The sequence below is a fragment of the Alexandromys fortis genome, unplaced genomic scaffold, assembly GCF_014885135.2.
Source record: "Alexandromys fortis isolate MF-2015 unplaced genomic scaffold, M_Fortis_MF-2015_v1.1 scaffold_39, whole genome shotgun sequence".
Classification (NCBI taxonomy): Eukaryota; Metazoa; Chordata; class Mammalia; order Rodentia; family Cricetidae; genus Alexandromys; species Alexandromys fortis.
Window position 1 is genome coordinate 1,962,953 of NW_026067918.1, and position 12,972 is coordinate 1,975,924.

The 12,972-nt window shown below is 44.0% G+C and overlaps 1 protein-coding gene across 1 annotated transcript in view; it reads left to right on the forward strand.

The window, feature by feature from the left end:
• Gabrg3 (gamma-aminobutyric acid type A receptor subunit gamma3) overlaps positions 1-12,972 on the forward strand; it is a 478,787-nt gene that overhangs the window by 436,360 nt on the left and 29,455 nt on the right. Inside the window, exon 6 of the mRNA XM_050140520.1 lies at positions 12,539-12,676. Within this exon, the coding sequence (XP_049996477.1) occupies positions 12,539-12,676 (138 nt within the window). The remainder of the gene's footprint in view (positions 1-12,538; positions 12,677-12,972) is intronic.

Sequence of the window (12,972 nt, forward strand, 5' to 3'; positions counted from 1 at the left end):
GGGACAGCTAGTTGAAGCAGAAGGACTCCGTTCCCTAGAAGTGCAGCCATGACAGCGCAGTCTTTACAGCACGAGCCTCGCAACGAGGAAAGGGATGCGTTGGGAGCCAGTTCTCCTTGTTGGTTGTGTCCTGACTATGAATTCTCCCTCGCTTTCACCTTCCACGCCTGATGGATGGTCTTCCTTTGTTCCATCTTTAAAGGTGTGTGTTTCGGCATAGTGACATTTTCCTGTAAGAGGTACTTAAAGGAAATTAATTGCTACTCTCAGCTGCAAGCCACCCAGAAAGAAAAAAAAAAAAAAAAAAAAAAGACAGTGAGAAAACAGGCAACGCCACAGACGAGTGTCCTGGGATGCAGAGAGAAAGAGCGTAGGCTCTTTTGTCCTGTCACAGAATATGGCCGAGACGCTGTAACAGCAGTGCTAAATTCTGAGATCGCGATTTCACGGTGCAACTTCCCCCTCCCGCCCGCCCGTGTCCTCACGCCCAACCACGTGTCCCTTCCTAACAGCGGGCCTTCCTAGAGTTGGTGCAACTTCTCCTATGTTCCCCTTCTCCTGAACTGGCCATTGTCTACATACTGGGAATATGCCCCTCACGGGCCGCTGGTCTCCTGGACTGAACAGTTGTGGTCTGGGCAAATGAAGGTGGAAAATGTGGGTGAACGGGACACATGATGTGGTTCGGACCCTAAAGCCGCAGCGAGTGCAATGTTGTCAGGTGCCCAGCCATCTGGAGCGGATCTTGTAAGGAGGAGGAGTATGGGAAGTCCGAGCAGCATCAACAGACCAAGACAGCAGAGAGATGCAGGCTTCAGCTCTCAGCCCCACCTCCTCCCCCCGTTACCATTTCCTCTCATGGTGCCGGTGTCTTCTCTGTTCTGCAGTCAAGGGGTGAACATGTTAAGCAAGTGTTCTGTGCTTGCACCCCAGTGCATGAAGACGGGCTGTAAGATGTGAGGACTTACATAAATAGGCTGTGTGTCTTTAAGGTGTGTGTGGGGGGGAACAGCATATCCCTGTGTGTGTTGAACAATGGTTGCTTGTCTTCGTTCTTGGAGATGAAACCTGGCCTTATTTGTGGCAATGCATCGCAGTAGGGCTGCATTCCGAACGCGATGAGTACTTGGTGCAGTGCCGTTATTTGAGAGTTAGAAGTGGAAGCGGCGATAGGATGGGTGCCGGTGAGTGCTTCCCTGCCAGGGCCAAGGAAGGGACAGAGGGGTGACAAGATGAGATGCCCTTTTGCTGACTGCTTTGCAGATGGCTGCCTCTGTGCTGGGGGAGAGAACAGGACGAAAGCTCTCCGTCCACTGGACTGAGGAGTAGCAGCCCACTCATAAATAAAAATGTGCCCTGCTTTGCAGACACCCCTGAAGGAAGTCCCGCCTGTGGGCTCCTGTCCGTCCTCGGGTGGGGAGCGCACATCTTGAGATTCCCAAGCCACCGGAAGCTGAAGCGGACCAAAGGAAACATCTTCTTCAGGTGTCAAACTCATGGCTTTCAGAGAAGCTACTGCCACATTCTTCATCTTTTTATGGCTTGACGGGGAGTAATATTTAAAATATGTCATCAAAGTGCATTTGAGTTATGATTCTGATTACTGCTAATTATAGACAAGGAAATGAAGCCTAATCAGAACCGGAGCCGGTGCAGCTGGGGTGGCCAACCCTCGCATGTGGGCCTGTAGATGACCAGAATCAGGAGACAATGTGGGGTCTTAATCAGGAAAACTGTGTGATCTTTCACAAGAGAATAAATCGGATGTACCCGAGTGTAGGGATGGCGTGATGACACAGATCAGATAGGAGAGACTACAAGGTCTCCAGGAGAGCAGAGCAGGGCCTGCGCTGAGACAGGAAGGAAGAGTCTGAGCAGACGTGGCCCATCCAACACGGAAGCACTCTGTTGACCAAGTAAACCAGCACATGGATCTCGAGCTGCCTGCCGGGGATGCTTGCAGAAGAAAAGCCGAATGCAAATAGATGAGATTCCATTAGCAAAGACAATGGGTTCAGGTTTAAGCGCTTTGCAATGAGTGCCCATAAATTAGATCTGAAATTAGGTAAATGGAGGAACAGCATAGATCAAACGAGCGTTTTGATTTAAGCCGGTGTGGGGGACACGGGCGTCAAATAACTTGTCAATGCAAGCCATTTTCCTCTGAACACCGGCTATGACATAATTATCCACGCAATTGTGCCTGAAAAATCTCGCTCGAGTGCACTTTGCGAAGCACAAGGGTCTGATGATAGTGTATTACAGCGTCTAAAAAACTTCGATTCAAGCCAATTTGCAAGCTTTGATGAGTGCAAATCACAGAATCCCCGTCAGAGAAAGCTGAACAAAAGCCAGGCAGGGATTTCTGTGAGGGCTGAGGTGCCCGTACACACAGATCACACAGTTGACATTTTGGGGTGTCTTGATAGAAAGGATTGCTCTCAGCACCACAGACGCTGACTTCCCGGGAGGTTATTAGGGAACGAAACTCCCTAAGTATCTGGTTAAAAGCAAAACATCAACAGCAAAAAAAGTATAATAGTTTCACAAGTTGTGTGCTTTCCACATCATTTTCACGTATATTCAGAATATGCTTGAGGTGTAAAATTTACTGAATGTAGCCATTTGTTTGAGAGCTTCTAACATAGCTATGTGTTTGATGCCTCCAGGAAGATGTGCCGGACGAGGCTGACGTATAACAAGTGGCTTCTCTCCCTTTCCTTCTGTGTTCATTCTTTGTCTTCCACTGATTCTCCCCCGCAATAGGTATCTTAGTGCACAATGAAAGAAGGGAGGCCAGAGGCCTTCTGACCCCATCCACATTCAGTCATCAAGGGACCAAGGGCAGGGTTGTGTGGATCTCTCTTATCTTACCCGACTTTGCTGGAGTCATCCTTCCGGATATGATGATGCACTAAAATTTCTCTTAAGAAATATTTCCTTAGGGCTGGAAAGATGACTCAAACATCAAAAGCATTTCCAGAGGACTAGATTCAATTCCCAGCATCCACATAGAGGTTCCTAGTGATCTCTGACTCCAGTCCCAGGGGAGCCGGATGCCCTCTTCTGTCCTCTTTGGGTACTGCACAATGTGGTGCACAGATCTGCGTGCAGACAAAACACCCTCAGGCTTGCGCCCATGCACACACAATTAAAATAAAGAAACGAAAAATAAAAATTTTAAACACTCTACTTTGAAACTTGAAGATGGTAAGTCCAAAGAAAATGTAAAGCAAAATAAAACAACATTTGCATTTCTTGCTTTTTATGCAAGTAAAGGAAGAGTTTTATTTTTTTATGGTGCCTAAAGTAAATTTAGTTTAAGATAATAAAGAAACCAGAGAGAAATCAGTTTCTCTGGTGTGTTGTCATTTTCTTTTGGGAACTATTGACTTGTATGATTAGAGAGAGAAGAGTCCTGTGTGCCATCATGGCTTACTTTTGAAAACCAGCTGACCTAAAGCAAGCTATTAAAATTCCTGTGGAATGAGTCATCCACTAACTGCCACCAAATTTTCGTACAGTTCAGTCTGAAATAATTGAATGTTCTCAAATGGTTGCTACACTTTTTAAATGTTGTTTCCTCGGGCATAAGAAAGTCCTTGTGAGTTTACTGTGCATACTTTTTCTGTGCCCACAAATGTCAGTCTATTTAAACCACAAAAACGTACATCTCATTGTCCTTATTTTTGAGGTTTATGTTGTTCCCTGTATGTCTGGTGCATGCAGTGCCCAGAGTGGCCAGAAGAGGGCACCAGATCCCCCCAGGACTGTACTTTAGACAGATGTTGCCTGCTATATGGGTATTGGGGGTTGAACCCAAGTCTCCTGGAAGAGCAGCCAGTGTTCTTAACGGCTGAGCCATCTCTCCAGCCCCTGTATTTCATTGTAAAAAAACAATCTTTATCTGTTGTTTCTTTCTCTAAGCCTAATGTAAAACATGTTCTCTACTGCATTTTGCCTCCGCTCTGTACAGTTTCTTTCTCATCTTCACTCCTGAGGTCCTTCTTTTCCATCCTCTCTCTACTGAGCTACTTAAAGCGTACAATGATATGCTTGACCCTTAAAGTAAAAAAAAAAAAAAAAAAAAAAAAAAAAAAGAACATAAGCTACAGTTTCCCCCATTGAGAGGCACAGTTTTTCTCTATTGCAGTTAACACCAGTCTGCTGGCAAGCCTCCATATTTGTTGTTGGTGTTAGTCTCTCCCCAGACTACACACCAAGTCAAAGACAGCTCACCAGAATGGCTCTCCTGAAGCTGAATGAGCAAAAGCAAATGGAGCTCAGGAGAAAAAACTGAAAGACACATCCATGCATCCAATGCAGAAAGTACCTGTTGAATCTGGTTTTGTGATTTGTGTGTGTATGATTTGAGGGGTAACCATGTTTTGCTGAAAGGCCCCCTTTTGAGCAGTCATGAATTGCCTGTAGCTCTTTATCTAGGGAAGGGCTGGGACTCCTGTAAGATGTTTACCCTTCCCTGTGCGTGTGCCAACTGTCTTTATTTAGGCAGCCATTTCTGTGTGTGCATGTGTGTGTGTGTGTGTGTGTGTGTGTGTGAGAGAGAGAGAGAGAGAGAGAGAGAGAGAGAGAGAGAGAGAGAGAGAGAGAAGTGGGGAAGAAAGAGAATTATAATAATAACAAGGTCGTCAGTGTGAGAGGGGGTGACAGAAAGACATGGAAGATTTGGAGGAAGGAGGCATAGGAGGATTTGGAGAGAGGAAAGGGAAGGAGAAAGTGATGCAATTATATTTTAATTACAATATAGTTTTAAAACACAGAAAATACAACAGGGGATGCAAAAAAATAAGCGAGACAACAGTTGTACTATTTTATGTCAAGTTGAGACAAGGTGGAGTTGTTTTGGAAGAGGGGATATTATTTGAGAAAATGGCCCCACTAGATTGGCCCATGGGCATCGTTGTGGTACACTGTCATGCTTCAAGTTGATGTGGGAAAGGCCCAGCTCATAGGAAGTGGTATCACCCCCTTGACTGATGGTTCTAGGTACCATGAGAAAACAGGCTGAGTGGGCCCCAAGGAGCAAGCCAGTAAGCGGCACCACTTCATGACCTCTGCCTTAGCTCCTTTGTTCCCAGTTCCTGCCGTGAATTTCTGCCCTTCCTCCTTTATAAAGACTTGTGATCAGGACATGGAAGCTGAAATGAATACTTTGTTACCCAAGTTGCTTTTGGCTAGTGTGTTTCATCGTAGCAATAGAACACTAAGACAGCAATCAACGACACCCCCATAAGCTCACAGTTTCTCAATATCAGAAAAGCAAGATGGCTGCAATGAGATGTGGTTTCCATGGAGAAGACACAAACGAGCAGATAAATGAAACAGGAAACATCCCCTCTATACCAAAGAGATGCCAGAGAGTGCAACAACACCTCTTTGAGCTGGTAAATACTTCCAGTGAAATGGGAGGCTACAAAATTAAAGCACGAAATTAGTAGCCTTCTTATTTACAAATGACAAACACATGGGGAAAAGAAACCAGGCAAACAACCCATTCCCGATAGCCACACACGTCAAGTACAACCCTGGGAAATAAGCCTCATCAAGGGTGAGAAGGATCTTCACAGTGAAAAGTTCCTGCCTCTGAAGAATAAAGTTGGGCAAGATGTCACAAGGGGGGACAGACTTACTCTGCTCTTGAATGAGGAGAATGGATCTCATGAAAAATGTCCACTCTTGGTATCCATACATTTAGTGTAAGCCCAATCAAAATTCAGGAGCAATTTATTCACAGAAGTAGAAAGGACAGTATTAAAAGGATACACAAAATACTAAAAAAAAAAAAAAAAAAAAAAAAAAAAAAAAAAAAAAAAAAAAAAAAAAAAAAAAAAAAAAAAAAAAAAAAAAAAAAAACACCAAGGCAACCTTGAACAAAAGAGATAATGTGGTCACTATACCGAGTTCAAGTTACACCACAGAGTCACTTCAGTAAAAACCAGACTGGTACTGGCATAAAAACAGATACACTGGCCTGTGGAATACAGCGAGGACCAAATATAGCCCCATGTTCCCACGACCACCTTGTTAGGGGAGGCTGCTTGTTTCTTTCCTGGTCTCGCAGACTCTGAAAATAATCACAAAGAAACTATATTATTTGCAATACTGTTTGGCCAATAGCCTAAGTGTATTTCTAGCTAGCTCTTAATCCTAAACTAATCCATCTCCACTTAATCTGAAACAACTCATTCTGAACTAATCTGCGCATCACCATGAGATTGTGTCCTACCAGCAAATTTCAGTGGGCTCCAGCAAATGCGTCTATCTTCTATGGTGTTACATGGTTTCTCAATGACCCCGCCTACTCTCTCTATATATCTCTTTCAGCCTGGCTTTACTCTGCTAAGCCATTAACTGAAAGCTGCTTCTTTATTAACCAATGGCAATAAAGCATAGTCACAGCATCATCACCTCCCACATCACCTCCTGATTTTTAACCAAGAGACCAAAGCATGCATTAAAGAGAAGACGGCGTTTTCAACAAATGCTGCAGGGGTGGGGAGGACTCAATGGCTGATGTGTGAAAGGATACATCTTGTTCCTTAAATCTCACACTGCATAAAGCTTGGTGCCAGATGGATCAAGGACTTCAGCAAAAGCCCAGGGCTTTGACATTGCTGAAGAAAAATGTGCAGGGTGCGCTTCAACCCATGTGCGCACGAAAGGACTGCTTTCTGAAAAGCAGTCTAGGAGCACAGGAGGCAAGAACAAAAACTGACAGATGAGATTTCATGATATTAAAAATCTTCTGTACACCAGAGGAACCATCAGCTGAGGAGAGAGGCTACTCATAGAAGAGGAGAAGAATCTTTGCCTGCTGCACATCTGACAGAGGATTAGTGTCTAGTCTAGAAAGAACCAAAGGAAAAAAACAAAAAACAAAAAAAAAAACAAAAAAAAGTGTGTGTTGGTTCTAGTTATCAGACTAAAGCAAATTTAAAACTACTTAAAGTTCTAGCTCCCCAGAGTCAGGATGGCCATCATCAGGATTATAAAGACCGCAGGTGCTGGTGAGGACGTGGAGAAAGGACCAGAGAACTGCTACATAAGCTTAGTCCACCAGGCCCACAGGCTAACTCAGAACCCACAGTCATGCAGGTCACCATGGTTAAACTCTGTGGGTCACTAAACAAATATACATGAATCTGAGAAAGGGACTTGTAGGCTGGAGTCAGGAGTTGATAGGGTGATAAACATAGTAGGGGTTGAGAGTATTCTATGTCTGTTAGAAATTGTCAAGGGACAAATTTAGTTAATAAAAGTGCATAATAAATAAAGAATAATAAAAAAGGAATAAATATCAACTCCCACACGAAGGCAGAAACAACAGAAAAAAAAAATCTGATCTCTTGTCACTATCCCCAAAAGCCAGAAAATCATGGGATGATATATTTCATCTTCTGAAACTAAGGAACTGCCAACCATTTTTGCTATTCCCACCAAAATTATCCATCAAAAATGGTGGGGAAAGGAAGACATTTAATGAAACACACAAATAAGGCAATTAATGACAGATGCCAAATTAAAGCCCAGCATCCTCCTCAGGGGGAAATGACCTTATTCTGAACCAAATCTGAGTGCCCAATGGCCCAGGAACACAGACTGGGGTTTCATTCAATTATATTCCAATGTGGTAGAAACTTTATGAAGTTTTAATAGAAACAGGATAAGGGTCATAAATCAGCATATTTTAACAAATACAAACATCTGGTCACAGAAAATCATGGACGTGTTGGCTCTAGCTGTCAGAGGCGTCTGTGTTCTTAACAGTTTGGTTGGTGGGAGCTAAGTGTCTGTGCATTCCAGAGGATTCAGCTAAATTGTCTCAAGTTGTTAGCTGTCATGCAGGAGAAGAATAAATAACCATTAAGGGGTTAATGGCCCAAGATAGTTTGATTCTGTACTTGTAACATTCCAAACTTTCCGGTCATTTTAGCTCTAATCAATTCATCAGTTTTACTGAGGGTGCATTCCTTGGTGTGTGGATGAAAAGTTCTGTGGATGTCTATTAGTTCTATCTGATTTTATGATGTTATTCAATTCTAGCATTTCTGTGTTTTAGTTTTTGTCTGAATGACCTGGTCTTGAACTCTTGAAGCTCTTGATTCTACCTCCCAAATTTTGGGATTACAGGAATAGGCCACCACACCATCTCAGTGCTAGGTTTTCTGAAATTCATGTCACGCAGTTAACTTTTTTTTTGGATAAATCTACTGAATTTCAAAACAACTATTTAATTTGATAAATAAGCTTTTTTTTTTCCCTTGAAGGGGTGCAAGGGAACCTAGTACACCAGTTACACAGCATCAGTCTGTTCTGCAGACGTCATGTGTTCCTTTGCCTATTTATTGAGGAACACATTCAGAAAAATACAATATACTGTGTGGCTTCCTGGGTGCAGACTTCACTTGACTCCTGGCAGGCCTGTGCTTCTGTTGTATCTCTGTCTCTACCTCACTAAGTTATCACAGGTTCCATAACAACAGGGAGCAGCCAGCCAGGCCCAACATCCATGAAGGCTCCGCCCTGCGTTGGGTTGACAGTTCTCCCGTTTCCTTGAAGAGTTCCTTCTACTTATTTGGCCAGCAACTGGGCCACAGCTTGTTAGGATTTCCTCATAGTAAATCTACTCATTGATTTCCTTCTTAGGAGTGTTTAATTTGGCATATGTAGTGTGACTTAAGAAAATAAACTATCTTCTTATTTTCCTTAGCATTAGATAAGACAAAAGATGGGGGGAAAATCTAATATTTGTCAGTTTACAGTGATCATCTGTGGTGATGGCAAGTGTATGACTTTTCTGGCACAGAGCACATATACAAGACTGCAATTCCCTTGGGATGGTTTAGTGATTACTGTTCGCACACTGATAGTTCACCTGTGATGTGTGTGATGACAGACCTTTGAATTATATGCTCGTTAGTTTTAACTATATTGACTTGATACATCCTAGAATTACCTGGGGCTTAAAATGTCTTAATGAGGAATTATCTAATCAGGTCGAGCTGTGGAAATGTCTGTAGGAGATTACCTTGACTGTTAATTGACAGAGGAGAATTCAGCTCTTTGTAGGCAGCATTATTCTTGAGGCAGGAGGTCATGAATTATAGAAGATGGAAGAACACAAGCCAGTGAACGCCTGGAGGCATGGACCACTCACTTTTCTCTGCTCTTGACTGTGGCTGTGACTTAGCTGCCTTGAGTTCCTGCCTTGACTTACCCTTAGTGATAGACAGTAACCTGAAACTGTAGGCCAAAGAAACCAGTTTGTCCCTTAGTTGATTTTTGTTAAGATAATTTATAACAACAACAGAGATGAAACCATAGCAAATTAGTTATCCTTTTATTGTTATGACCCAAGTTCCTGACATAAAAGCAACTTAAGAGCTAAAGGGCTCATATGCATGGTGACTGGAACATGCCACATTGCATCCAAAGTGAAGAAGCTGATCAAGTATAAAAAGTGGAGTTTGTTAGACTTCAAACTTCGCCTTTGGTTACCAACTTCCTCCACCAAGGCTCTACATACTGAAGGTTCCATGACTTTACCAAATACTGCCACCATCTGGGGATTAATGGCCCAAGACACGAGTCCATAGGGCAAATTTCACATTCAAATTACATCAGTCTCCATTTTAATGAAAGCACAAAACCCTAATTAAATTAGCACAAGGTGTATGTGCTGCTGGTTTCAGTAGCTGTGTCTCTGCCTCTGTCCAGTACAGCCTTGTTGGAGATGATGCTTCAAGGGATATGTGCTGTTCTGAGAGAATGCGCTCCTGTGCTCATGGACCAGGATTGAGCATCTTGAGAGAGGATCATTACAAAGCAAAGCAGCTCCATTTTGCTTTTTGCAGGGATCTCATGCGACTTCTCTGCTCGCACTTCTACTGCTGGAGATCCAGGCCACCATAGCTGTCTGTGCCGTCTGTTCTGGGTCCCCTGACTAGAAGCCGGTTCTAGCACCATGCTCTTGAGCTTCCAGAGCTATGAGCTAAAGAAGAATCCTTTGGGTTTAGTGTGCCTAACTTCAGTTATGTTCTTACAGTAAGGCAGGGTGGAGCCCTGCCATGTCATGGAGGGCTGAGTCTCCTATGCATCTTCGACTTTCCTGAGTGGTGCTTCAGAAATTGGAAGATGGTTTATTTCTGAGACTCACAGTGAGGAGCTGAAGATCATAGGAGGCGGGAGGGGGGGGTACATGCTCTGGCGTTCACAGTTCAGCAACCACACCATGGAGCCAGCCAGAGGGAAGAGAGGATGGGGAGACTTTTCCTTTGATGATATGGAAACTGTAGTCTTCTAACGACAGACACTTTCTCTCTTTTTTTTTGTTTGTTTTTTTTTTTTTTTTTTTTTTTTCTTCGAGACAGGGTTTCTCTGAGGCTTTGGAGCCTGTCCTGGAACTAGCTCTGTAGACCAGGCTGGTCTCGAACTCACAGAGCAGACACTTTCTCTTTAAGACCATTGTCAACCAAATGCAAAGAGAGAAAAAAGTAAAGAGTTGGTAAACAATATTGTGATGATCGTGTGCAGGGTCAGTAAAAAGAAAGACCCGGACCAAAACAATCTTAGGAGTAATAACAAATTAGAGAGAGAAATAAGGAAAGCCTAACAGGATGGCAGGATGGTGAGATGCCTGAGCAGACGAGGTGGGAAACTCGGGGTCAGTCTGTTAACAACACAGCATGGCCCAGCTTTTAAAAAAAAATCAAACCCAATCCAGCAAGCCATTTGGCTTCAATCACGGTGAAAAGCAAAGCGGCCATCAGAGGTGGGGTTCTTACTGACACTGACACAGTAGGACTCAGAATCTAGTCCCCATGGAGAAGAGAGTCCTGGCGACAGGAACACAAGGAGAGGGGAGAACAGGACAGTACTCAGACTTTGTGAGGCTAGCCTCGGAGTCCTGGCGGTGAGCTCTGATGGCCGTGAGTATAGGTAAGGGGAAGCCTGGGATTCGAAGACCCCTGTCCCGCAGTTGCTCTCATGTATTTGGTACCACTGAGCAGAACATTCTGACTCAGAGCGGTAGGCTAAACATAGAAAAGCAAGGCTGACCTACCCAGTTCTTAACTATTGAGCACAGCGTTGGGACAGACAACCTACAAACTAACTGTAATCAGAATTCGGAAGCATTTGTCTGAGCGTTTAAGAAGGTAATTTTATTTTCTCTAAAGCATGCAAACAAAAGTAAACATAGATATTAATCGTGAGGTTTATATAAAAATTTTCAATTCAGTGTATCAAAATAAAATGTCAAGAGGGAAAAAGAGTCATATGGATGGGAAGTCTCCATAAAGGTTTGGTTCTCAGGCTAGAGAGATGGCTCAGCGATTAAAAACTAGGCTTATAACCGAAAACACAAGATCTGCTTCTCTGCAAGTGAGCTGCCAGACTGCACCAGGGATTTAGAAGAGGGTTCTGGCTCCAACTTATCATGACTTCCTGTCCACTGACTGAACCGCTCTAGTTTGGAGGCTGGTCACTGAACAAAGCCTACTTCAGAGGAAGGTCTTATAAAATGCTTTTCCAATGAGTAAACAAGTCTTCAAGAAGGTAGAGCTGACAGGCAGATATGTACAGCCCCGGTCACTCTTGTTGTGATGCCTGTTGAAAAGCTGTGGTCGTAGGCAGTTCTGAGAAGATCAAAGCAGAGAAGCCTTTGGAAGGACATCAGCACCCCAGGAACTGGGTTCGGCCCTGGTGTGCGCTGTGATAGGAAGGCAGATAAGCATGCTTAAGTTGTAGAACTTGAAGCTGGGAATCATGGGAGATCAGTGAGGACAGTGGTGAGTGCAGGCCCTGAGCCACACACCTGGAAGCTCTGCCGAGGTGCGCTGTTCCACCTCAGAAGAGAGGGTCTTGTAAGAGCCAGGAGTCGGGGAAGGCCAGAGGGAAGAGTGTCCTCTCAACATGACAGGAAAACTGCCACTTGTGAGCTTTTGACAGGTATGCTTGCTGACACACGACCTACACGAAAGAAGCCAGTCAACATTCCCACGTGAGGTGGGGATGGTTAAAAGCCCCTATACCTACCCTGGAAGTGGTTGATACTTGTTGGCTTCCGGATGAGGAGGATGGTGTTTTCCTTCAGGATGTAGTTCCTAGTAAGTCAACCACACTCCAGTGGATTGCTCCACACATGGCTTTATGGGAAACACAAATATAGGTATTGTGCTTAGGCCAGGAAGGCAGAGTTGGTGCCAATGCTAACAGTAGAAAGAGCCTCTGATCTTGGCACGTCAAATCACCATTGCCCAAGGTTAAAATAAATGTAGGCAAGAGTCTCCTAGCTGCTGCACCCATAGAAACATGGCGAGGCTTCTGATTAAGCAATCTTTGGTTCATCCTGAAGGCGGGCGGTGGTATCCGTTGACATCTGGAGTCTCTGTGTCTCTGAAAAATGAGAGGAAACAGGACCAGAATGATGGCTCCTGCTAGGTGATCAGAAACACATTTTGACATCGGGTTTTCATAGATCTAATTTTGCAGGTGCTGATATCTGCTCTGCTTTCAGATGGCTACCCTAAAGAAGAAATGGTGTACCGCTGGAGGAAGAACTCAGTGGAGGCAGCAGACCAGAAGTCATGGCGGCTCTATCAGTTCGACTTCATGGGCCTCCGAAACACCACGGAAATCGTGACGACGTCTGCAGGTAGGAGCACTGACAGAGAGGTCAGTGACCTTCATCTTCCGTTTGCCAAGCTCCTGCCAGGCCCTGGTGAATTTCCATTGCATGCTGAAATGATGAATCTTACGTAGCCAGGAGCACTCAGGACCATCTTTAAGAAAATACAGCTGATTCAATAATGAAAATACGTTAAAGGTTTAAGATGGGGTAAGATCAGAGCAATTGGAACTGACTTCTATTTTTGAGTAAATTCTGTGGAGGCGTGATATCTACGAACCTAACCAGGCTGCTCAGAACTGCCTGGTTTATGTAATCCTAGC